The sequence below is a fragment of the Hyalella azteca genome, unplaced genomic scaffold (genome assembly GCF_000764305.2).
Source record: "Hyalella azteca isolate HAZT.00-mixed unplaced genomic scaffold, Hazt_2.0.2 contig8425, whole genome shotgun sequence".
Classification (NCBI taxonomy): domain Eukaryota; kingdom Metazoa; phylum Arthropoda; class Malacostraca; order Amphipoda; family Hyalellidae; genus Hyalella; species Hyalella azteca.
The window spans coordinates 22,402-47,952 of record NW_025938519.1 but is presented as its reverse complement, the minus strand read 5'-3'; the positions used below and the strand labels follow the sequence as shown (position 1 = coordinate 47,952).

General features: G+C 35.9%; 3 protein-coding genes across 3 annotated transcripts; all 3 read right to left on the bottom strand.

Moving 5' to 3' along the window:
* Positions 1 to 707: 707 nt before the first annotated feature.
* LOC125178270 (C-type lectin 1-like) lies at positions 708 to 2,668 on the bottom strand. Its single transcript, XM_047881634.1, has 4 exons — positions 2,518 to 2,668; positions 2,023 to 2,184; positions 1,325 to 1,510; positions 708 to 1,014 (listed from the first exon to the last, which is right to left on the bottom strand). The coding sequence occupies exons 1-4, from the start codon at positions 2,666 to 2,668 to the stop codon at positions 779 to 781; spliced, it is 735 nt and encodes a 244-aa protein (XP_047737590.1). The 3' UTR covers positions 708 to 778.
* A 3,926-nt stretch (positions 2,669 to 6,594) lies between these two features.
* On the bottom strand, positions 6,595 to 8,197 carry LOC125178269. Its single transcript, XM_047881633.1, has 3 exons — positions 7,961 to 8,197; positions 7,461 to 7,622; positions 6,595 to 6,785 (listed from the first exon to the last, which is right to left on the bottom strand). Exons 1-3 carry the CDS (start codon positions 8,109 to 8,111, stop codon positions 6,595 to 6,597), a joined length of 504 nt encoding a protein of 167 aa, XP_047737589.1. The 5' UTR covers positions 8,112 to 8,197.
* A 3,647-nt stretch (positions 8,198 to 11,844) lies between these two features.
* LOC125178268 lies at positions 11,845 to 14,077 on the bottom strand. Its single transcript, XM_047881632.1, has 4 exons — positions 13,924 to 14,077; positions 13,444 to 13,605; positions 12,660 to 12,845; positions 11,845 to 12,348 (listed from the first exon to the last, which is right to left on the bottom strand). Exons 1-4 carry the CDS (start codon positions 14,072 to 14,074, stop codon positions 12,113 to 12,115), a joined length of 735 nt encoding a protein of 244 aa, XP_047737588.1. The 5' UTR covers positions 14,075 to 14,077; the 3' UTR covers positions 11,845 to 12,112.
* Positions 14,078 to 25,551: the final 11,474 nt, after the last annotated feature.

The following is a 25,551-nucleotide window of genomic DNA, read 5'->3' as shown; positions in this document are numbered from 1 at the left end:
CTTCCCAATTCGAACCAAAGGCTTTTTTGTAATCCAGGCATCGTCTTTCATTCGTTCAAAAGAACAGTTAACACAAGAATATTACCTATGGAATACATTCTGTCTGTTGTTCACTCATCATTGAGATTGATGGCGAACTTTATTAGACTTTATTTTTTGCTAAGACACAGTCACAGTACATTTTTTAACCAATCAGGTAGTCAGAGATGCTGCCTACATAATACATATTGTATATTTTTTATCAATATATTATATATTATGAATATATAAACGTTTTCACGGAATAATGTTCTCAATATTATTTTTGGTCATGTAAAGAGACTAATCTGAGAACTGTTCCACCTTGCAGGCAGGCAATAGATCCGCAGAACCACAGGGGCAAGCGGTCTTGCATGGCAGTGGCGCACGCCACACGTACGGGTGGTGGAGATGAACTGACATACAATACAACTTTCGGCTGTTCGGTGTAGTTTGCAGAACATGTGGGCTTCTTGTCTGTCAAGCGAATATCCAAAATGAGGCTAAAATTTCAGGTTTACGAATGTTTTAGAAGCGATTCGTTGCGAAACGTTTGAAAGGGATGTTCAAATTTGAAGTTTCGGTTGTTTCGAGTTTAAAATAATTGATGTATTGGTGCCATAAATATAGAATGTAGGTGCAATAGTGCTCTGAACACACTGAAAAACAATAGTTCAGATGGTAAAATATAGAAAAAGAGCCTGCATGGGAAAGTCGAGGCTTACATGGAGTACTATATTTTCAGCAGTGTTCCAATATTTTAGAGCTCGCAAATGAAATTGTACAACATCGTACAACTTCTGTCCCCTAACTTGTAGTAGGTTTCCATTGGGGGATTATAAGCAAGACGAGCGCAGTTTGTGCCGTCATTCGGTTCTAGGAGACCCCAGAAGTAGGAAGGCTGGGTGGTGTCGATGGAACTTCCATGGCGCCAACGCCAGATCTCAGTGACAGGATCCCGCTCGATTCCAATCCAATAATCAGTTGTCATGGTTGCTGTTGGTGAGGATGAATAAGTGAATAATGCGAATTCTTGTTCAAAAATAATATATTTATTGTTTGACTTGTCAGAGTATTTAGGTTGTCATGTGCGAAGTGAGATGGTAAACGGATGTTCGTTTTACACGATATTACTGGAAGCGGTTACTATAGGATTTACCGGTATTTGCGGCTATAGGAATTGAGCGGCAGCAAATCATGCACTACCAATTTTCACTAGGATAGTATTCGATCTTCATGTAACTATCCCCCGTGTAGGGAGTTAATATGATCAAATCTAAATTTGAATAAAGAATAGTTTCCTCACCCTTATTCTTGTTCATGTAGAGTGATAGTTCTGAGAACTGATCTACCGTGTGGGCGGCGAAGAGACCAGCAGAGCCAGCGGGACAAGCGGTCTTGGCAGCGGCGTAGGTCAAGCTCTGTGTGGAGATGAACAGACATCCAACCTTCGGCACGTCGGTGTAGTTGGCGGGGCACACTGGCTTTTTTTCTGTCAAGCAAAAATATCAAAATATGGAAAATGAATAAAATTTTTAGAGTCATGGCAGATTGTTATATAATTGTTCCAATTGAATTTTTTAACACATAAATGATTGAAAATTTATGTGAATTTGGGTTCAACGACTATACTTTTTGATATTTTGCGTGATGTAATATAGAGAAACTAATGTGAATTTAGATTCAGTTATTATGTGTTACCACTCATAATCTTGCAAAAGCTATCTCGTGCAGAACGTATTCAAACTTTTTCATCGCTTGTCAGTTTTTGAAGATGAAAATACGAGTATTACTTACAGTAATAAGTTCTATTGAAGGGTTGGAAAGAATAAGAGAGAACAAAAATTTAACAATTTTTCATACGTTTCTTCGTAAGTAAGCGACGGGTGTCTTTGAACTCAACCCAAAAAAAGTCCAAACCACACTGAAAAAAAGTTCGCCTAAGACCGTGAATCAAACTGAAAACTATAGAAAACTATAAAATCGCTGCAATATTACTCGTACTTTTGATGAAGGTGTTGGCCGCAGTGTTAGAGGTGAGTGCTGCAGTGGTGTTGTCCAAAGGCTGTCCAGAGAAGCTGCATACGTGGAGGCGCGGAGAAGCGTGCGCTGCAATGGACACTCCGGTGCAGTTAGCGTCCTGCCAGCACGCTTCACGGCACTCACCTCGAGTGCGACACATCAATGTCATCAGTATAAAAATTGAGAATATTTGAAAGGAAATGCACACATCATCCATGATGAGGCAAATAAAATCAAGATTGCTTCAGCTAGAATATAGGTTTGGACGCTTCGATTCGGGTCTCAATTTGAATTACTTTGATTATTAGTTGGGTTATTTAATAAAACCATCCCAAGCTTGTATGCACATATTGTTGATTCACCTTAAATTATTTTAGTTAGCATAAACTTTATGGTTAAAAGTCTTATTTCAATTCATAAACTTTCAACCAATCAATTAAACACGAGTACAGGACGTTTCCATTTCTGAATACTCACAGCGTCGCTCCACCGTCTGCTTGTATCCCACAGATCCGTCAGTTATTGCCTTGTTTTGGAACAACTCTAAGGTCTCCGTAGCTCGTCCATGAGCCACAAATATCGCTAGGATCACAAGTGCTTGGGAAGGAATCTTTTCGAGAGCATTCATTTTGAACCACAATGAATATGCCGCAGATCAAGACAACTCAGTTTCTGGAACAACGCTTCGATAATTTTCAGTAACAGATATTGGAACCACTATAGGAAGCTATTTTAAAGAACTAAAAAGAAATTCATATAAAATAATTTAAAAATATATAAAATCAATAAAATAAAATAAAATAAAAAATTGATAAAATAATTAAAATTATTTGCATATTAATTGCTTTTGATAAAATAATCAAAATTAATTGCATATGAATGCTCAAAATGTTTTTAGTTCATGTAATTGTCTTTAGTATTCATAATATGTACAATTTGCACAATACAATCGGTAGCGTATTCTATTTAAATATTTTACTTTGAATTAATAGTACTTCGCAACGCCAGTATAAAAGTAAACGCATAACAACACCTCATCCTCATACTCTGTCAGTATTCAGCTATTATGTCTATGGTATATCAAATTTGAATACATTTGCAGAAATGTTGACTTTTAAACTTATTATATTTGTATTTGTTTCCAATGATTTTATTTTTTCGTTATTTAAGTCGTACATTCGACGAATTTTCCATATTAGATTGTATGTATTGAATCTTATTATTCAAATTGCAATTTGAGCCATCGATCTTTCATCAGGATTGAGAACACAAGGCATTCTCTACTACACGAAAAACCAATATAACTTCATTCGTTCAAACGGGCACGAATTATTTCTGAATTTCGTATTAGCACAACACAGGGGCAGTCTGATTGCGAATTTCCCGCAAACTTTTCGCTATGTATGTATCGTTATGTATATTTTTGAGCGTTGACTATTTTATTGAAAATTATTTAGTATCAAGGTGAATTTATCGTATCATAATATATAAAATAAAGGTACATTATATGCCAAGTTTTGTTTAGGAAATAAAACCGGTTCAAAACCTATTTGTAATTTGACGTTGACACACAACGGACTGCTCGTGAATTAAAAACTTGATTGCTGAATAAGGGACATTAAATATCTATACGCTTTTCACACTCAAAACGCTGTTAAAATGAGTTGCCAGAAAGGCATTTGTTTATCCGAAATACTTATAAATTCAATTCAAAATAATTTGAATGGTTCAAGCGAGCAATCAGACCTCAGTTTGATGGACAAGCCCACTGGTTCTTGCACACCGTCCTGCTATCGAATGGAAATATTCCATTCTTTCGAAAGGTTTTGCTATGCTCAATATACTAAGTAAAGCTAGAAATAGCTCTATCCAGTATGACTTCTTGATATCCAAGGCGATATCAATAAAGGTTCTGAGAAAACTTGAACTATTATTCAGTAAGTATACGAGCCGTCGATCAAGACTGTCCACTTTCGATGTGGCATACATTAGAGCTTTCTGACCACTTATCTGTAATTAACTGCATTAGAGCTTTCTGACCACTTACCTGTAACGATATCATGAGTCGTGAAGGTGAAGGCATTTTAGTGCTTTTACCTTCCGAGCGCATGTAAAAGAGATTTGATCATATACATCGATTTAAGAAGTATTATAAGCTAAAATCTATTTCCTGAATCTACTATAATATTTTGGGCGGCAATTGCACTTACAGGTTTTAACAGTTGGTGAAAAGCTTTTAAAATCACAACGAAAATTGCGCTGGTTGAGTGGAAATATTTAAAAGATTTTCAACTACCTAGAACTGCTCACCTAAAACATTCTCAAGTGCAACTAATGCATTCACTAATGATATCGAAGCAGAAAGGATCAATTCACCAGCCATTACTACTTCTTCATCGTTTATTTGACTTAAAATTAAAAATTCAGATGGCAACGTATAATTTTGGTTACACACAATATTCGTTGTTACAGAACACAAAATCACACAATATTAACAGTAGAAAATTTAAATAAACATTACATTTTATCTGTTCGGTAGCTGTACTACAAGCTTCTACCGGGGCCCTTTATTGTTTACGATGTATAGGTAGTTTAAAAAGTTAAAAATTACGAGAGTTTCAATGTTAATATCTGAACATGATTTTTAATTGATAATACCGTAAAATGTAATTCTAATTTAAATATCATTCAGTAATTTGAAAAATGTAAGTGTTTCAGCATTCACAGAATCTATACATAGAGAGATAAACAATAAAATTTTAGTGGTTTGTAACGCCTCGGGAAATTGCCATGATAAAATAAATTTTTTCATGAGAAGAGACCTGAAAAAAGATCTCATATCTCTCAGGAGTACAATAGGTATTTTTTATATGCGTATGGAAAAAACGAATGGACCCGATGCATATGTCTGCAGCACCCGACTCCGAACCTGCTACATCAGGTCAAGCTGCTACACCAGGTCAACCTGCTACACCAGGTCAACCTGCTACACCAGGTCAACCTGCTACACCAGGTTAACCTGCTACACCAGGTCAACCTGCTACACCAGGTCAACCTGCTACATCAGGTCAACCTGCTACACCAGGTCAACGTGCTCCACCAGGTCAAGCTGCTACCAAAATTTATTCCTGACGACATTAGAAACTATAATTAAGTGTATTTCAGCCAGAGTAATTTTGCAATAAAAACGATTAGTTGCTATCAGAATAATATATCTTATGTGAATAGTTCAGGCACGCGAGTGGATTTCTGCCACAAGTATTAGTTACGACACGTGCTAAGGATTAAAACTGCCTTACAAAGCACCATGTTACTATAAAATGTGTGTGTTATAATATTGTATTGACTGTCCGAAATTGTATCGACTGTCCGAAATTTAGTGTATTGACTGTACAGTCCGAAATATTTTAATATTTCGGACTGTATTAAGGACATGAATGTGGCTGATTCATGGTCGTTTCTTAAAGACACGGTTATGTCTGCAGTTCATGCCTATGTACCCAAGATTACGCTTGGAGGATTCAAAAAGTCCCAGTGGATGAACAGTGCAGTTAAGACTCAGCTAAAGACCAAGAAAGAAGCCTATAAGCGTTATTTACGAACTCGCAGCGAATCTGATTATAACCTGTATGCCAGAGCTCGAAATCAAGCTAAAAAAGTTTGTCGCACTGCAGTGAAAAACTTCGAAAAAAATATTGCTAAAAATGCAAAAAAGAATCCGAAAGCCTTCTTTTTGTACGCTAGTTCGAAGTGTAAGGCTTTTTTGTAATCAAGCCATCGTCTTTCATCCGTTCAACAGAGAGTTAACAAACATTTAACTCAAGAAGTTTATCTCAGGAATATGTTCTGTGGTTCACTCATCTTTGAACTTGATAGTGAGCTTCTTTAGATTTTTTTCTAAAATACAGTCACAGTATATTTTTTAACCAAGCAGGGAGTCAGGGATGATGTCTATATAATATATTATATATAAATATATCTTATAAAGGTATTATGTATTTTGAATATAAATTTTTTAGTAATAATGTTCTCACTATTAGTTATGGTCATGTCTGAGAACTGTTCCACCGTGCAGGCAGGGAATAGGGCCGCAGAACCACAGGGGCAAGCGGTTGTGGCAGTGGCGAACATCACGCGTGAGGTGAAGATGAGCAGACGTACAATACAACTTTCAGCAGCTCAGTGTAGTTTGCAGAGCATGTGAGCTTTTTATTACCACATTTTTCTTTAGCTTAACTTGTTGTTTGCTGTCTGCTACAAATTTAATAATCATTATTTAACACACTTCTACCTGTCCAATCGATCTGAAATTCTGCACACGTGCGTAAAGTCGAAGACAATGCATGAATCAATGAACAAAATGAAAAAATAATTTTAAAATTATTTTTTTAATATTTGAAAATAAAATAAGAAATTCATTGTACATGTCTAACATCGGAGACACCGGCCTCTTTAGAAGTGTGGTCTTTAGAAAGTACTTTTTAAATGCATGTGTTTGCAGAGCATGTGGGTTTTTTGTCTGTCAAACAAGTTTCTAGACTTTGAAAATGAGACTCAAATTTCAGGTTTACGTATGGTTGAATCGAAATCTGGTAAAAAATTTGATTGGGTGGCGGCGAAGAGACCAGCAGAGCCAGCGGGACAAGCGGTCTTGGCAGCGGCGTAGGTCAAGCTCTGTGTGGAGATGAACAGACATCCAACCTTCGGCACGTCAGTGTAGTTGGTGGGGCACACTGGCTTTTTTTCTGTCAAGCAAATAGATTAAAAAATTAGATCTGTACTCACTGCAGTGAGTGACAGAGAGCGCATTTTCTCGTCCGTCCGTCCGTCCGTGAAGTTACGGACGGATGGACGGACGGACATGACGAGCACAATAGCGCCTTTTTTCCATAAATGAGAAAATGCACTAAAAATTGACATTGGATAAAAAATGGAGAATGTTATAAAATTGTTGTAATTGGATTTTTAATAGATAGATGATTGAAAATTTCTGTTCATTTTTCTTCAATGACTATACTTCTATTTTGCGTGATTTGAGATAGGGAAACGAATGTGAATTAAGATTCAGCTATTACGTGTTACCACTCATAATCTTGCAAAAGCTATTTCATGCATTTAATCTTTTTCATGATTTCTCAGTTTTCGAAGGTAGAAATCTGAGTATTAATTGCAAAAATAAGTTCTATTGAAGAGATTGAAAGAATAAGACAGAGGTCAAAAATGAAAATGACGGGTGTCTTAGAAAATATGACGTCCATATCAATATATTGAAAATATTGTCTTTGAAAAGAAAAATGACGGGTGTCTTTGAACTTAACACATAAACAATCCAAACCACACTGAAAAAAAAGTTCGCCTAAGACCGTGAATCAAACTGAAAACTATAGAAAACTATAAAATCGCTGCAATATTACTCTTACTTTTGATGAAGGTGTTTGCCGCAGTGTTAGAGGTGAGTGTTGCAGTTGTGTTGTCCAAAGGCTGTTGAGAGAAGCTGCATACGTGGAGGCGTGGTGAAGCGTGCGCTGCGATGGACACTCCGGTGCAGTTAGCGTCCTGCCAGCACGCTTCACGGCACTCACCTCGAGTGCGACACATCAATGTCATCAGTATAAAAATTGAGAATATTTGAAAGGAAATGCATATATCTTCCATGATGAGGCCAGTAAAATCAAGATTGCTTCAGCTAGAATATAGATTAGCACGCTTCGATTCGGTTTTCAATTTGAATTACTTTGCATATTACTTTGATCATTAGTGGGTTATTTAATAAAATCATCCAATCATATGCTCATTGTCGAATCACCTAAATTATTTCAGTTAGCATAAACTTGCTAGTTACAGGACTTACTTCAATACATAAATATCCAACCAATTAATTAAACACGAGTACAGGACGTTTCCATATCTGAATACTCACAGCGTCGCTCCACCGTCTGCTTGTATCCCACAGATCCGTCAATTATTGCCTTGTTTTGGAACAACTCTAATGTCTCCGTAGCTCGTCCAAGAGCCGCAAATATCGCTAGGATCACAAGTGCTTGGGAAGGAATCTTTTCAAGAGCATTCATTTTGAATCAAAATCAGCAGCAGATCAAGACATCTCAGTTTCTGGAACAACGCTTAGATAATTTCCAGCAAAAGATATTGGAAAGTAAGAACCAGTATAGAAAGCTATTTTAAAGAACTAAAAAGAAATTCAGATAAAATAATTAAAAAATATATAAAATAAATAAAATAAATGAAATAAAATAAGATAAAAAATTGATAAAATAATTAAAATTAATTGCATATTAATTGCTTTTGATACAATAATTAAAATTAATTGCAAATAAATGCTCAAAATGTTTTTAGTTCATGTAATTGTCTTAAGTATTCATAATATGTACTATTTGCACATCACAATCGGTAGCGTATTCTATTTAAATATTTTACTTTGAATTAATAGTACTTAGCAACGCCAGTATAAAAGTAAACGCATAACAACACCTCATCCTCATACTGTCAGTATTCAGCTATTATGTCTATAGCATATCGAATTTGAATACATTTGAAGAAATGTTGACTAATAAAGTTATTATATTTGTGTTTGTTCCCAATCATTTTAATTTTTCGTTATTGAAGTCGTATATTCGACGAATTTTCCATATTAGACTGTATGTATTGAATATTATTATTCAAATTGCACTTTGAGTCATCGATCTTTCATCAGGATTCAGAACACAAGGCATTCTCTACTATACGAAGAATCAATATAACTTCATTCGTTCAAACGGGCACGAATTATTTCTGAATTCCAAAACCGTTTTCGTATTAGCACAACACAGGGGCAGTCTGATTGCGAATTTCCCACAAACTTTTCGCTATGTATGTATCGTTATGTATATTTTTGAGCGTCGACTATTTTATTGAAACTGATTGTACTTTGACGTTGACACACAACGGACTGCTCGTGAATTAAAAATTTGATTGCTGAATAAGGGACACTAAATATCTATACGCTTTTCACATTCAAAACGCTGTTAAAATGAGTTGCCAGAAAGGCATTTGTTTATCCGAAATACTTATAAATTCAATTCAAAATAATTTGAATGGTTCAAGCGAGCAATCAGACCTCAGTTTGATGGACAAGCCCACTGGTTCTTGCACACCGTCCTGCTATCGAATGGAAATATTCCATTCTTTCGAAAGGTTCTGCTATGCTCAATATACTAAGTAAAGCTAGAAATAGCTCTATCCAGTATGACTTCTTGATATTCAAGGCGATATCAAGAAAGGTTCTGAGAAAACTTGAACTATTATTCAGTAAGTATACGAGCCGTCGATCAAGACTGTCCACTTTCGATGTGGCTTACATTAGAGCTTTCTGACGACTTATCTGTAATTAACTGCATTAGAGCTTTCTGACCACTTACCTGTAACGATATCATGAGTCGTGAAGGTAAAGGCATTTTAGTGCTTTTACCTTCCGAGCACATGTAAAAGAGATTTGATCATATACATCGATTTAAGAAGTATTATAAGCTAAAATCTATTTCCTGAATCTACTATAATATTTTGGGCGGCAATTGCACTTACAGGTTTAAACAGTTGGTGAAAAGCTTTAAAATCACAACGAAAATTGCGCTGGTTGAGTGGAAATATTTAAAAGATTTTCAACTACCTAGAACTGCTCACCTAAAACATTCTCAAGTGCAACTAATGCATTCACTAATGATATCGAAGCAGAAAGGATCAATTCACCAGCCATTACTACTTCTTCATCGTTTATTTGACTTAAAATTAAAAATTCAGATGGCAACGTATAATTTTGGTTACGCACAATATTCGTTGTTACAGAACACAAAATCACACAATATTAACAGTAGGAAATTTAAAGAAACAATAAATTTTATCTGTTCGGTAACTGTACCACAAGCTTCTACCGGGGCCCTTTATTGTTTACGATGTATAGGTAGTTTAAAAAGTTAAAAATTACGAGAGTTTCAATGTTAATATCTGAACATGATTTTTTAATTGACAATACCGTAAAATGTAATTCTAACTTAAATCTCATTCAGTAGTTTGAAAAATGTAATTGTTTCAGTTTTCACAGAATCTATATATAGAAAGATAAACATTAAAATTTTAGTGGTTTGTAACGCCTCGAGAAATTGCCATAATAAAATGCAATTTTATCTTGAAAAGAGACCTGAAAAAAAGATCTCATATCTCTCAGGAGTACAATGGGTATTTTTTATATGCGTATGGAAAAAACGAATGGACCCGATGCATATGTCTGCAGCACCCGACTCCGAACCTGCTACACCAGGTCAACCTGCTACACCAGGTCAACCTGCTANGGTCAACCTGCTACTCCAGGTCAACCTGCTACACCAGGTCAACCTGCTACACCAGGTCAACGTGCTACACCAGGTCAACCTGCTACACCAGGTCAAACTGCTACACCAGGTCAACCTGCTACACCAGGTCAACGTGCTACACCAGGTCAACCTGCTACACCAGGTCAACGTGCTACACCAGGTCAAGCTGCTACCAAAATTTATTCCTGACGGCATTAGAAACTATAATCAAGTAAATTTCAGTCAGAGTAATTTTGCAATGAAAACGATTAGTTGCTATCATAATAATATATCTTATGCGAATAGTTCAGGCACGCGAGTGGATTTCTGCCACAAGTATTAGTTACGACGCGTGCTAAGGATTAAAACTGCCTTACCAAGTACCATGTTACTATAAAATGTGTGTGTTATAATATTGTATTGACTATTGAAGAATTAGTTTGATTGTTTCTATGTCGATTGAGTTTAATATATACGAGAAAAAGCGTTAACTGCACATGTAAATTGAGTTTAATATGTAATAGAAAGAATATAAATTACACTGAACGTATGAATTGCTGGCATCGGTGTACGAGTGACTCGCGAGTCGTCATCGCCAGATCTCAGTGCCGGGATCCCTTTCAATTATAATCCAGTCATCGGGTGTTGAATGTCAAGGTGGTTGCAGAACGTGGAGTAGGGGGATTATATTCAAAGGATGGTTCCCAATTGGAACCAAAGGCTTTTTTGTAATCAAGCCATCGTCTTTCATCCATTCAACAGAGAGTTAACAAACATTTAACTCAAGAAGTTTATCTCAGGAATATATTCTGTGGTTCACTCTTCTTTGAACTTGATAGTGAGCTTCTTTAGATTTTTTTCTAAAATACAGTCACAGTATATTTTTTAACCAAGCAGGGAATCAGGGATGATGTCTACATAATATATTATATATAAATATATCTTATAAATATATTATGTATTTTGAATATAAATTTTTTTAGTAATAATGTTCTCACTATTAGTTTTGGTCATGTCTGAGAACTGTTCCACCGTGCAGGCAGGGAATAGGTCCGCAGAACCACAGGGGCAAGCGGTTGTGGCAGTGGCGAACATCACGCGTGAGGTGAAGATGAGCAGACATACAATACAACTTTCAGCAGCTCAGTGTAGTTTGCAGAGCATGTGAGCTTTTTATTACCCCATTTTTCTTTAGCTTAACTTGTTGTTTGCTGTCTGCTACAAATATAATAATCATTATTTAACACACCTCTACCTGTCCAATCGATCTGAAACTCTGCACACGTGCGTAAAGTCGGAGACAATGCATGAATCAATGAACAGAATGAAAAAATAATTTAAAAATGATTTTTTTAATATTTGAAAATAAATAAGAAATTCATTGTACATGTCTAACATCGGAGACACCGGCCTCTTTAGAAGTGTGGTCTTTAAAAAGTACTTTTTAAATGCATGTGTTTGCAGAGCATGTGGGTTTTTTGTCTGTCAAACAAGTTTCTAGACTTTGAAAATGAGACTCAAATTTCAGGTTTACGTATGGTTGAATCGAAATTTGGTAAAAAATTTGATTGGAATGTTCAAAATTGTAATATCGGTTGTTTTGGGTTTGAAATTGATGCATTGGTCCAATGAATATAGAACGTAGGTGCAATTTTGTTCAGAACAGACTGAGGAAAAAAATCAATAGTTCTTATGGTTACATTTTCAGCAGCACTTAATTTGTCAATATTTTAGAGCTCGCAAATGAAATTGTACAAAGTCGTACATTTGACGTCCGCTAACATGTAGTAGATTTCCCTTAAGGGATAATAAGCAAGACGAGCGCAGTTTGTGCCGTCATTCGGATCGCCGAGACCCCAGAAGTAGGAAGGCTGGGTGATGCCGATGTAACTTCCATGGCGCCAACGCCAGATATCAGTGCCAGGATCCCTCTCGATTCCAATCCAGTAATCAGTTTTCATGGTTTCTGTTGGCAAGGATGAATAATCGAGTGAATAATGCAAATTATCGTTCGAAAATAACATATTTGGTATTTGACTTGTTGAATTAGTTTCGATGTCTTGTGCGAAGTGAGATGGTAAAGGAAAGTTAATTTTTACACTATTTTGCTTGCTGCAGCTACTCTAGGATGTACCGTTGTATGCTGCTCTAAAAATTGAGCGGCAGCAAAGCACTACCAATTTACTATAGGATAGAGCTCGATCATCATGCATCTATCTCCCGTGTAGGGAGTAAATATGGTCATATATAAATTTGAATAAAGAATAGTTTCCTTACCCTTATTCTTGTTCATGTAGAGCGAAAGTTCTGAGAACTGATCTACCGTGTGGGCGGCGAAGAGACCAGCGGAGCCAGCGGGACAAGCGGTCTTGGCAGCGGCGTAGGTCAAGCTCTGTGTGGAGATGAACAGACATCCAACCTTCGGCACGTCAGTGTAGTTGGCGGGGCACACTGGCTTTTTTTCTGTCAATCAAATAGATAAAAAAAATTAGATCTGTACTCACTGCAGTGAGTGACAGAGAGCGCATTTTCTCGTCCGTCCGCGCGTGAAGTCAATGACGGATGGACGGACGGACATGACGAGCACAATAGCGCCTTTTTTCCATAAATGAGAAAATGCACTAAAAATGGGCAATGGATAAAAAATGGAGAATGTTATAAAATTGTTGTAATTGGATTTTTAATAGATAGATGATTGAAAATTTCTGTTCATTTTAGTTCAATGATTATACTTCTTGATATTGAAGATTCAGCTATTACTTGTTACCACTCATAATCTTGCAAAAGCTATTTCCTGCATTTAAACTTTTCATGATTTTCAGTTTTTGAAGGTAGAAATACGAGTATTACTTGAAAAAATAAGTTCTATTGAAGAGATGGAAAAAATAAGAGAGACAAAAATCAAACAATTTTTCATGCGTTCCTTCGTAAGTAAACGAAGGGTGTCTTTGAACGTAACCCAAAAATAATTTAAATAACACCGATGAAAAAAGTTAACCAACGACGGTGAATCAATTTTAAATAATAGAAAATCATGAAATGGCTGCAATATTACTCTTACTTTTGATGAAGGTGTTTGCCGCGGTGTTAGAGGTGAGTGTTGCTGTGGTGTTGTCCAAAGGCTGTTGAGAGAAGCTGCATACGTGGAGGCGTGGTGAAGCGTGCGCTGCGATGGACACTCCGGTGCAGTTAGCGTCCTGCCAGCACGCTTCACGGCACTCACCTCGAGTGCGACACATCAATGTCATCAGTATAAAGATTGAGAATATTTGAAAGGAAATTCATATATCTTCCATGATGAGGTACATAGAATCTCGATTGCTTCAGCCAGAATATAGATTTGGACGCTTCAATTTGGTTCTCAATTTGAATTTCTTTGATCGTTATTTAATAAAATCATCCAATCATATGCTCATTGTCGAATCACCTAAATTATTTCAGTTAGCATGAATTAGCCAGTTACAAGGCTTATTTCAATACATAACCATTCAACCAATTAATTAATCACGAGTACAGGACGTTTCCATTTCTGAATACTCACAGCGTCGCTCCACCGTCTGCTTGTATCCCACAGATCCGTCAATTATTGCCTTGTTATGGAACAACTCTAATGTCTCCGTAGCTCGTCCATGAGCCGTAAATATCGCTAGGATCACAAGTGCTTGGGAAGGAATCTTTTCAAGAGCATTCATTTTGAACCAAAGTCAGCCGCAGATCAAGACATCTCAGTTTCAGAAACAAACCATCGAAAATTTTCAGTAACGGAAATTAGAAGATAGTATGAATTATAGAAGCTATTTTAAAGAACTAGAAAGAAATTCAGATTTAGATGACATTGTCAAATTTTTTTTCAGGTAAAACAATTGAAATTAATTGAATATGAATGTTCAGAATTTTTTTAGTTCATGTAATTGTCTGTAGTTTTAAAAACATTCATCATATGTACAATTTTTACATCGCAACCGGTAGCGTATTCCATTTAAATATTTTTTTTTACTGAAAATAACCTTGCAACACCAGTACGCAAGTAAAAGCATAACAACACTCTATCCTCAGTCAGTATACAGCTATTATGCTTATGGCACATAAAATGTGGATGCATTTATTTTATATTAACGTTTTGAAGTATGTTAGAGGTGGTTTGTTTTGTTTCACGATGTTGTGTTATCGTTGTTAAGAGCTCAAGAAGAATCGACATGGATAGCGTCTACTCAAGTCAATAATTTGAAGAAATGTTTACTTTTAAATTGAATATATTTGTATATGTTCCCAATAATTTTTTCATCCGTTATTGAAATAGTACGCTCAACGAATTTTCTACATTCGATTATATATTTTGAATCTTATTATTCAAATTACACTTTGAGTCATCGATATTTCATCAGGATTCAGAACACAAGGCATTCTCTACTACACGAGAAACAAATAAACTTCATTCGCATAAACGGGCGCGAATTACCTTTGAATTCCTCCACCGTTTTCGTATTAGCACAACACGGGAGCAGTCAGACAGCGAATTTCCCGCGATATTTGTGCTAGTCTTATATAGTTCGTTCTGTATATTTTCGTGTATCGACTAGTTCATTGAAAAGCGTGAATTTAGTCTCACGCAGTATTTAATGTATCATAATACATAAAAATATTACATGCTAATTATATTAATATATGATTATTTTCTTTTAGGATATAAAACCATAAATCTATTTGAACTATCACGCCGATACACAACGGACTGCTCGCGATAAAAAAAACTTGCATGCTGAATAAGCGACACCAAATATCTATAGTCTCTTCACATTCAAAATGCCGTTAAAATGGGCTACAGAGGAGCATGTGTTTATACGCACTACATTTAAACTCAATTCAAAATAATTTGAATGGTTAATTAGCGATCAGACCTTAATTTGATCACCCAGCTCTTGTGCACCTTCCTGTCATCGAATGAAAATATTTGAGTCTTTCGAAAATTAGCCCCGAATTGTTCTGCTATGCTCGGTATACAAAGTAATGCTCGAAATAGCGCCATACATTAGGATATAATCTATGAAGATTATTGAAGGCGATATTAAGAAAGGTTCTGAGAAAACTTGAACTATTATTCGGTAAGTATACGAGCCGTCGATCAAGACTGTCCACTTTCGATGTGGCATACATTAGAGCTTTCTGATCACTTACCTTTAACGATATATTGAGTTGTAAAGATAGAGGCATTTTAGTGCCTTTACCTATAATGTCTTGACTTTCGAGTATATGTAAAACAGTTTTGATCATATATAATAATTTAAGTATTCTTGGCTAAAATCTACGCATACGGGGAATGAGATTCATGGAATCACAAATGTCATCTATGATAGTCAAATAATTTTCTCAATCACGATATATATGATACCAAATTCTGGATCTGCATAGCAAAATTATTTTGTTCGGCTTTTACATTTTTTGGTGATTTTTGCGTTGAAATAAAGTTAATTTTTTAACTTCTGTGTTATTCTCATTCAAGAATGAATCGTCATTTTTTCTGTACTTAACTGAAAGCTTTTGTCGCTTATAAAAGAGTACCACAAGTACATAATTGGATGGTCATACTCAAACTTATAATTTTTTTTGCATTTTTATTTCCCCAAATCCTTTCATTAAAATAATTCAGGTATATTTCATTAATGTCGAGGAAATACTTTATTTACATACCTTTCAAATTAGCCTAATGATTTAAGGCAAAACATAAACTTACGAAATATGAAATTAATTATTTATTCTCTATTTTCAGACATCTTTTAAATTTTCACAATTTACACTATATTGGTTGATTTGTTTCCAACCACACTCTGCCGACAGGAAGGATTTGATAAATTTTAAGGTAGTACAAAGTTATTCTTTAGTTCATTTCAGTTCACAATTGCAGTTCTTCAACAACCCCCGTCACCTAGCAGCCTTGTTGCGTGTCTGGTCAAGGGAGCTAAAACGTTCCTCATTATATAGTACATTCCTTTCAGCCATAAAAATCGAAGCTCTCCAGAATAAGGGTAATTGTGTATGTCAAAGGGGTAATTCTGTATGTTAACATTAAACCAAGAGAAAGTTTTAATGCAGCTTGACGAGCTCCGAGGCAGCATGATCAATATAGTACAACTCACTTGAATTATCAAAAATTATGATCCTGGAAAAAAACCAAAGGGACCTTTGGTTAATGGAGAAAGCGTTCCATTAAAGTGGAAAGTTCAAATATTCATGAGAAGTACGGGCAGAAATGACAAATTTTCTGAACGGACTATAATATTTTGGGTTGCAATTGCACTTACAAGTTTCAACAGTTGGTGAAAAGCTTTAAAATCACAACGAAAATTGCGTTTGTTCAGTGGAAATATTTTGAAAGGTTTTAAACTACCTAGAACTGCACACCTAAAACATTATCAAGTGCAGGTAATGCATTCACTAATGATATTGAAACAGAAAAGTTCGATTCACCAGCCATTACTACTTCGGAGCGCTACATCGTTTATATGAGTTCAAAATTAAAAATTCAGATGGCAACGTATAATTTTGGTTTCGCACAATACTCGTTGTTATAGAACACAAAACCACACAATATTAACAGTAGGAAATTTAAAGAAACAATAAATTTTATCTGTTCAGTAACTGTACTACAAGCTTCTACCGGGGCGTTTTATTGTTTACAATATATAGCTTAAAAAGTTACAAATTACGAAAGTTCTAATAACAAAAATGCATTATTAAAATCTGAACATGATTTTTTACTTGGTAATACCGTAAAATGAAATACCAATTTAAATCTCATTTTATAGTTTGAAACATGTAATTTTTCAGCATTCACAGAATGTAGAAAAATAAACATTAAAATTTTAGTGGTTTGTAACGCCTCTTGAATTTGCAATGATAAAATACAATTTTATCTTGAAAAGAGATCTGTAAAAAGATCTCATATCTCTCAAGAGTACAATGGGTATTTTTTATATGCGTATGGAAAAAAACGAATGGACCCGATGCATATGTCTGCAGCACCCGACTCCGAACCTGCTGCACCAGGTCAACCTGCTACTCCATGTCAACCTGCTACACCAGGTCAACATGCTACACCAGGTCAACCTGCTACATCAGGTCAACCTGCTACACCAGGCCAACCTGCTACACCAGGTCAACCTGCTACACCAGGTCAACCTGCTACACCAGGTCAACATGCTACACCAGGTCAAGCTGCTACACCAGGTCAACCTGCTACACCAGGTCAATCTGCTACACCAGCTCAACATGCTACACCAGGTCAACCTGCTACACCAGACTAACAGATCGCACATAACTTGCTGCAGGTCACACATAACTTCCCGAGCAAACAGAGGGCAACACTGTAAGTGGATTCATGGGTTGTTCATCATGGCACCAAATATACGGCTTCGTTCTTCATTAAAATATTATATGCTTAGCCCGCCCGCGCTCTCCCCACAATTGCTGGGTGCGATCAATAAGAACAGTTAAGATAAGATGTCAGATAATTATGGCTTTGTTGCTAATTACTGCAATTTTAACACTGATTATTGATGTCGAAATTGGTAATTCTTCTTAAATAATGTTAAAATCAATGTAATCGTAGACTTTTCTGAAACGCATGGAGAAGCATTTCTGAAGGCTCCTTCTCAAAGGGTAGCAGCTGAACGGATCCCGACAGAGAAGCCTCGCTTCAGGACTGCAATAAATCACTACTATGTTAACAACATTTTTCTTCTCTCGGAAGACTACATTTTTTGGGGGTTATGGCCGCAGTCTCGCTAAGTCTAGCGCGGTGTTACCAGTCCATCCCCTTTTGTTCATGCTGTTCTTTGCGCTCTATTTTTCATACATTTACCCTCACTCATCCCATTTTTATGTTTTTATTCGTTCTCATCCTATTTTTCATACCTTTCTTTGTACTCATCACATTTCTATATTTTTTCTCGTGTTCATCCAGTTTTTTATGGCTTCCTTTGCATTCCCGTTTATCATACCGTTCTTAGCCTTCATCCCATTCTTCATACCGTTGTCTGCTCCCATCCCGTTATTCACCGTTCTTAGCCTTTATCCCGTTTTTGCCCTCACCCCGTTTTCTCATTGATACTCAATCAATGTCTGCGGTGCTTCGTTTTTGTCTGTCTCAGAGGCAGCAGGATATCCCTGGACTAAGCCACGTCTCCCATCAAGATTAACTAATTGATTAAAACTCAATGATGTATTGCCAGCGCCATCCTGCACTCGTCTCGTCTCAGAATATGAAATTGCCTCATTTCAACCTCAATTGCCGAAACTAAATTTTTTTTTCTATGAACTAATTTCTCAGAATTCCATGTTGTCACTTTATTTCTATGGTCCCTAAATGCCGGGCTCTACTGGCATTAATAATTTTATTATTAAGGCGTAGGATGTTTGCAGTATTTCAATTCATTTATGACTGATGACAGCGTTTCTGAATGGGATACATGCTAACTGTTTGCATCTTTTTTGCATTAGAGTAATAAAGTTTAGAACACACTGATTTACGGACATGAAAAACGGAAAAATCAAATAATTGGCACAAATCTTTACTGTTTTGATGTATATAAGGGTCATAGGGCATTTTAGTAATAGTCAATAAAATTTACATGGAAGTCAATCTTTTCGCCGCGAGCTGAAGTTGGACTTCCGTCTCGAGTTGAAGTTTGACTGCCACCGCGAGTTGAAGTTTGCCGCGGCAGTCGCTTAGTGGGGCAATTGGGTGGCAGGACAGATTCTAATTTCATAACAACCGCAGCTCTTGTTTCGAGAGCTTCATGGGCGAGGTTTTTGGGTTTCTGTTTCCCAAAACGCGCCAAAAGTACAATTCTAGGAGTTGGTGCAGTTTTTTGCATGGAAGCTATGCACTAATATTCTTAGAAAAAATTCAAATTCGCACTCCTTTTTTTTCTTTATGTTTCATTTGATATCTACCGTAACTGTTGAGACCATAAATCATTTAAACCGTATTCATTGCAAACATTTAATAATGAGTTATTTAGTAGTGAAAATTCACTTGTGGTGAAATCACAGAATCATTGCTCACCATGAATATGACCGCATTGCATGCTTTGTTATAATAAAGTTTTTACTCGGAGCTCAAAGCTCTGAGGGAGCAAAATTCAAAATGCTTCATGTATCATTAAAGTGTAGAATTAATGATGGTCTGGCGCCAAATATAATGAAAAAAAAAATTAAAAAATGTTTCCGCATGAAATATTTCCTAAGAATTTCAACAAATTAAGATGAAGTTAGTGATTTTAAAGTTTGCGTCGCCGGTTTTTAAATTTATACTTCCAAAGTAATTTTTGCTTGAGAGCTTGCATTTCATATCAAATCCTAATAGACGAGTGGAATAGATCAACAAAAATTTATAAATGATTTGAACAAAACTCATTCGATATCACTCACCAATTTCCATAAATCAGTCCGATAAATTATGCGTTCCAGTTTGTGATCGGCAAAAAGTCCCAGCCAGAATATTTTAATAATAACCCGCTAAAATTCTATCCATTTACGGACTGCAATGCTTTCACGCTTGATCGCTTTAATGAACATCGAAAAAAGTTTCCGCAATGCGCGTCAAAACTTCGGGTGAATTTGCCACTCTGATCAAAGCGTCATTGAAATTATCTGGAATTTGAAAAAAACGCTTCTTTTGAATCACGGAAAATGAAGAGCGTCTGAGAATTTCGCCTCTGTCCGCAAATCAACATTGCCGTTCAAACGAAGCTCTAATTGGTTAGTTTGACGGTGAAGTCAACTGTCGCTAATTAGGATGTAATTGGGTGCCCTTGAGGACAATTTTCTCGTCCCGCGATCACGTCGTTAGGCGTTTAAAAATTGTGAGTTTCTAAAACCCATCGATAACTTTTATTTAAAAATTTTCTGTACTTAAAAACGTGGGTCTTTACTAAACAAAGTTCATTCTCTGTTAAATCAACCAATTATACAGATGAAATTCTGAGTCTGCGAATTGCATGAACATTTATTGATATATAGGTACTGATCTGAAATAAACAATTCGGTTAGCAGCTGCTTAGTCAGTTCCGTACAAGGAAAATTGTGTAGAATTTTAGAATTTAATTATTACACTTCTAACTTCCGAAAAACTAAATAATAAGCAATGCAAAAAATAACCTCAATCTACACCCGCTCTAACTTCCACCTTCATTGAGGATCGTTTTACTAGCTGTACCGCGGACCTCGCTGTCACAAGTTCAAATGCGCTAAATCTACGCAAGAAATACCACGCTTTCGCTCCCAACGAAAACATGCTTCCAACAAAAAGAAATGCTTCCAACAAAAATAGTAGTTTCGCCAGATGAGACCCACAGCAAAAACTGTTGATTCTAAGACCAGGTTTTAAGCTGAAAATTTTCGCAAGACTCAGGACGAAATGGTTAAACTCAAACGCTCTGGAAGCAACATCTGTCTTCACAGAAGCTCAAGGAGTTTTTGCCTCCTTTTGGACTTGATGGCATCGAAAAAATATAACCAACTAAATAACTTGAACTAACTTTTTGTCTTCAGGACATTAAGAAAATTTAGCAAGGATCTTTAAACTGAAATGGAGAAGTAGAAAATTTTTTATTAAAAGTTCCAGTCTAGTGCAAACTACGATACGAAGATTTCTATCATCGCTTATCTTCGAGAAATTTGCTCGTGGCAGCCATTCTTCTTTGAAGGCCAACAATTAAACAACATTAGCATTCCAAAAGAATTTATTTCACACACGAAGTTTCTCTTTTAAAGCGTACGGTCGCTGGTCTTCATTTCTCTTTTAATCAACAAGTTCAGAGAGAGCGGGTCCCTTTCTGGGGCACTTGCATCATTAATTCAGCGAGAGAGAGTTACTCTATTTGACGTAATTGTTTAGACTGACGGGCTCTAAAAACCCCGCATGTTTATTTGGATGCCGGCAAACTGAGCAACGACAGTTCGTTTTTTAAAGGGAATCTGATGCCAGGACTAAGTGAGTATCGCTACCACAGTAATTGGCAGAGCTTTAGATACATATATTGTAACACGCCAGGCTTCGTTACACTACGCGGCGGCCACTGGTATTACCGAATGGAATACTAATATTTCCAAAATGAATATACTGGAGGCAGCCACTGGTATTACCGAACGGAATACTGGTCTTTCCAAAATGAATACACTGGAGGCAGCCACTGGTATTACCGAACGGAATACTCAGAGCAGCCACTGATTCTAGAACGCTGTTAGGGAACGCCGTGCAGTATAGTTTTGATTAATTGTAAGGTTACTGGTATTTTTAATTTAGGTTTGGAGTCACCCCTTCCGTGACCTCGTGTAGACATGCTACGTGCTTATTCAATTGTTCTGCGATCCACCACAGAGGATCGTCGTGTTGGTATTAAGTCAGTATTTTCTTGTGAAGATCATGTGTCCATATATTGAGTAGGTTGTATAAGTTACGATAAATATTATTTACTGTATTAATCTGTTACTTATTTCAGCCATGTTTGCGTTATAGTCTGATTTGTTAGGTTTCGGAGCCTTTCTGGTAGGTATTTCTCGGTTCAACAGGCAAGGGCTAGCAAGACACTCAGTGTATATTTTTTCTTGTATTTATCGTTTATTAATTATTATAGTTTTCATTATCATTTTTATTAATCCTTTGTTTACCACTATACCTACGACAACGGGACACTGATATTCTCTAACGGAAAACGGATATTCCTCAACGGATACTGGTAGCAGCCACTGATATTCCGGGAACAAATTCTAGCGTCCAAACGATGTGGAGTCATGAATTTTTTAGATATGTGGTCATAATGAATTTTGTCGAGTTATTTTAATTGAAAATGTTGATAAATCACTGATATTCCCGTACAAATTCTGGCGTAAAACGATGTAGAGTCGTGAACTTTTTGGATATGTGGTCATCATGAATTTTGTCGAGTTTTCGGAAACAAATTTTGAAGATATGTATTTTCGATTTCAGTCAACTATCATAGTCAGTTGTCGATGTGAGCATCGAGGAAGGATTTTTACAGACATTTTTTTATTTATTTGCGATGCAGCCATCGAAGAAGTTGAAGAAAAAATAAATTGTTTGCGTGAAATATATGTAGCAAAAATTCCAAATAAATACCTTCATCCCATTGCAAGGTTGGTTACGTTCAACCTGTAAGCGGTTTGTTAATCGGATTCTTGGTCAGCCAGCAGTGCTGATATGTGGTCATAATGAATTTTGTCGAGTTTTTTTAATTGAAAATGTTGATAAATCACTGATATTCCCGTACAAATTCTAGCGTAAAACAATGTGGAGTCGTGAATTTTTTAGATACGTGGTCATAATGAATTTTGTCGAGTTTTTTGAATTGAAAATGTTGATAAATCACGGATATTCCCGTACAAATTCTAGCGTCCAAAAGATGTGGAGTCGTGAATTTTTTGGATATGTGGTCATAATGAATTTGTAGAGTTTTCGGAAACAAATTTTGAAGATTTGTATTTTCGATTTAAGTCAACTATCATAGTCAGTTGTCGATGTGAGCATTGCGGAAGGATTTTTATAGACATTTTTTATTTATTTGCGATGCAGCCATCGAAGAAGTCGAAGAAAAATAAATTGTTTGCGTGAAATATATGTAGCAAAAATTCCAAATAAATACCTCCATCCCATTGCAAGGTTGGTTACGTTCAACCTGTAAGCGGTTTGTTAATCGGATTCTGGGTCAGCCAGCAGTGAAGCGAATTCTAACGTTTTGCTGGCTGCGTAATGATTTTTTCGCTGAGCTCCCGATCATTGATGAAACATATACTTTTACGAGGCTATTTTAGTATTGACCGGCCAGAACGATTCAAATTCATGCACATTTTAACCATCGCTTGTATAGTTGATGGCGACAGGATTTTATTCTCGTAGTAAAGTAAACACTGTTTCAAAAATAATTTTTAATATTGTAATAAAATACTGAGTCTGAATTTTCTAAAAGAAGCTAAGATTTTCCCCGTTTAAATTTAATAAAGTGTTGTATTCATACGTACCCACGGCATATTTTTATCAAGATGAACACTTTCCACTCTGATTCAACGAGACTTCTTTATGCCGCCAATATTGAACCTCGTATGTCAATCAGGACACAGAATAGATCCCGTTGCGCCTGAGGCACTAGACGCATAATGCGCGTAAAAATAGCCGGCCTTTATTGAGTTATTTTTATCCAGAAAGGGTGAAAAACAATGAGTCAGAAATATCCCATAGAATGTACATGATTTCACATGAATAAAAATACACCAGCTGATATCTTGGCGACATGAAGTATTCATGAAAGAATTTATATTTTTGCTATTTTTCATGTTATTTCGTCTAATGTTTATCACTAATCTTCAAGTTTCTTCAAGTTAAGTTAATTTATTAATAATTATTAATAAATTAATTATCGATCTATGTACATCTTCTTTTTTAGTTACCTTAATTTATTCTTGGGTTTATCGTCAACCGAATACAACGGATTTTCTAGTGAAGCGAGATTCTAGTATTTAATACATTCAATAATTAAATTTTTATAAATTTCAATAACCTATTTATCATATTACCTTGTAGTGAGGTTGTAGGGACCGTGGCTGTAAGGTCACCGCGGGGGAGCATTTTTTGTCCCACAACTTACGCCTCAATGAATCGATAGCTCGTTTCATTAGAGCCGTAGGCCTAATAATACGAGTCATTTTTGCAAAGTTTTGAATTGTGTACCGACTGCTCGAGACCACTTAGCATTATAAATGGATGTGATACAATTTACTGTTCCCCTGATACATAATTTATTTTTATATCAGATATTTTTTTACGTGAAAAATGTACAAAGTTGAAATTATCATCAACCGATTTTAGTACTCGCAGACATGTGGCCATGATTTATCCTTTTCAAAACAGAAATACCATCAAAAATTTTAAAATGGACTTGAAAAAAGAATGGACTTGAAAAAAATAAGTTTACACAAATCACAACTCAACCCACAAAAGTTGTAAAAAATGGGTCAGGTCAAAATATTTATTTTATTGGAATACAGTATTATAATACAGATTTTAAAAATCCTGTTTCTATACCTTCATAAGATCTAGCTGATGAATTCGGAAACGCTTGAAAGAGTAATTTAAATTATTCGCCCAAAAGCTATAGGCAGGTAAGCAAGTTTGGAGGAAAAGTTAATATTATTAAATATGAGCTAACTGCATAAAAACAATGTTATAATTATGGGAAAGGTATTGCAGATCAACCAAAGTCTCCATTCTTCGTCGTAATTTACAATTCGAAACAAAATTTTTTCCTCTAAGGAACGCGGTATTTCTATCTTTAACAATGGCAACAAGTTCTAAGAAATAACCATAATCTTGTCATCCGTCCCGGTACGGCAGGATTATTTCCATATCATTGCTATGGAGGAAACTTTTCGCCGATAGTTCTGCAAAGTATTTGAAATAAGGCGGCGCAAGCAGCGCTTAGCTTGAGCTCGGCAGTAACACTATCTCAAATATTCCCATTATTTCAAAGTCCGCTCGTTTGCTCGGTGATGGTCTCATAAGTGGAAAAAGGTTCGCTCGAGCGTAAAATCTCGCTCATGGCATCTATGGAAATGGATATTTATTTGAGTGGAGATGTGATAAAAGTCTAAAACGTGCTGGAGAGGCAATGTTACTCTTGGAATGCTTTGTAGCTGTTTTTGGATTCACGCTGTCGATGTATTTATTGGTTGAAGACGCTCTATGTATCCGTTCAATTAGTAACAAATTAGCATAAAATATTATTGACACTTGTAATGTTGTGAATTTTGTATTAATTTTTAAGCAAAATATTAGTAGAAGCCACGGATTTTTCAGACAACAAAGCCATCAAACATTCAGATTTATCAAGCAAGAAAACCATTAAGGGCTCGAATGACCAGACAAAAAAAATCAACATGGCGCGGATTAATCATGCAGCAGAACTGATTACACAAAATATTGCAATGCAGCATATCAAGAAATTCCTGTCTGAAACAAACAGGTAGAATACAATGTAACTTCAATTATATATGCATATTTTTTACAAATATCTCACATAAATAGTAACTGCTTGGCTCTAAAGCCCGACTATTTTCAAATAATGAAATTATTTACTAGAAAATACATAAATGAACT

Excerpts from the sequence above, each read along its gene's own strand:
- LOC125178269 (XM_047881633.1), bottom strand. The coding sequence starts at position 8,111 with ATGAATGCTCTTGAAAAGATTCCTTCCCAAGCACTTGTGATCCTAGCG. Across the intron at positions 7,623-7,960 it reads GCAGACGGTGGAGCGACGCT|GTGAGTGCCGTGAAGCGTGC; the intron begins GTGAGTATTCAG and ends GTCGCACTCGAG. Across the intron at positions 6,786-7,460 it reads GGCAAACACCTTCATCAAAA|AAAAAAAGCCAGTGTGCCCC; the intron begins GTAAGAGTAATA and ends TTTGCTTGACAG.
- LOC125178268 (XM_047881632.1), bottom strand. The coding sequence starts at position 14,074 with ATGAATGCTCTTGAAAAGATTCCTTCCCAAGCACTTGTGATCCTAGCG. Across the intron at positions 13,606-13,923 it reads GCAGACGGTGGAGCGACGCT|GTGAGTGCCGTGAAGCGTGC; the intron begins GTGAGTATTCAG and ends GTCGCACTCGAG. Across the intron at positions 12,846-13,443 it reads GGCAAACACCTTCATCAAAA|AAAAAAAGCCAGTGTGCCCC; the intron begins GTAAGAGTAATA and ends TTTGATTGACAG.
- LOC125178270 (XM_047881634.1), bottom strand. The coding sequence starts at position 2,668 with ATGAATGCTCTCGAAAAGATTCCTTCCCAAGCACTTGTGATCCTAGCG. Across the intron at positions 1,511-2,022 it reads GGCCAACACCTTCATCAAAA|AAAAAAAGCCAGTGTGCCCC; the intron begins GTACGAGTAATA and ends TTTGCTTGACAG. Across the intron at positions 1,015-1,324 it reads CTACATGAACAAGAATAAGG|CAACCATGACAACTGATTAT; the intron begins GTGAGGAAACTA and ends CCTCACCAACAG.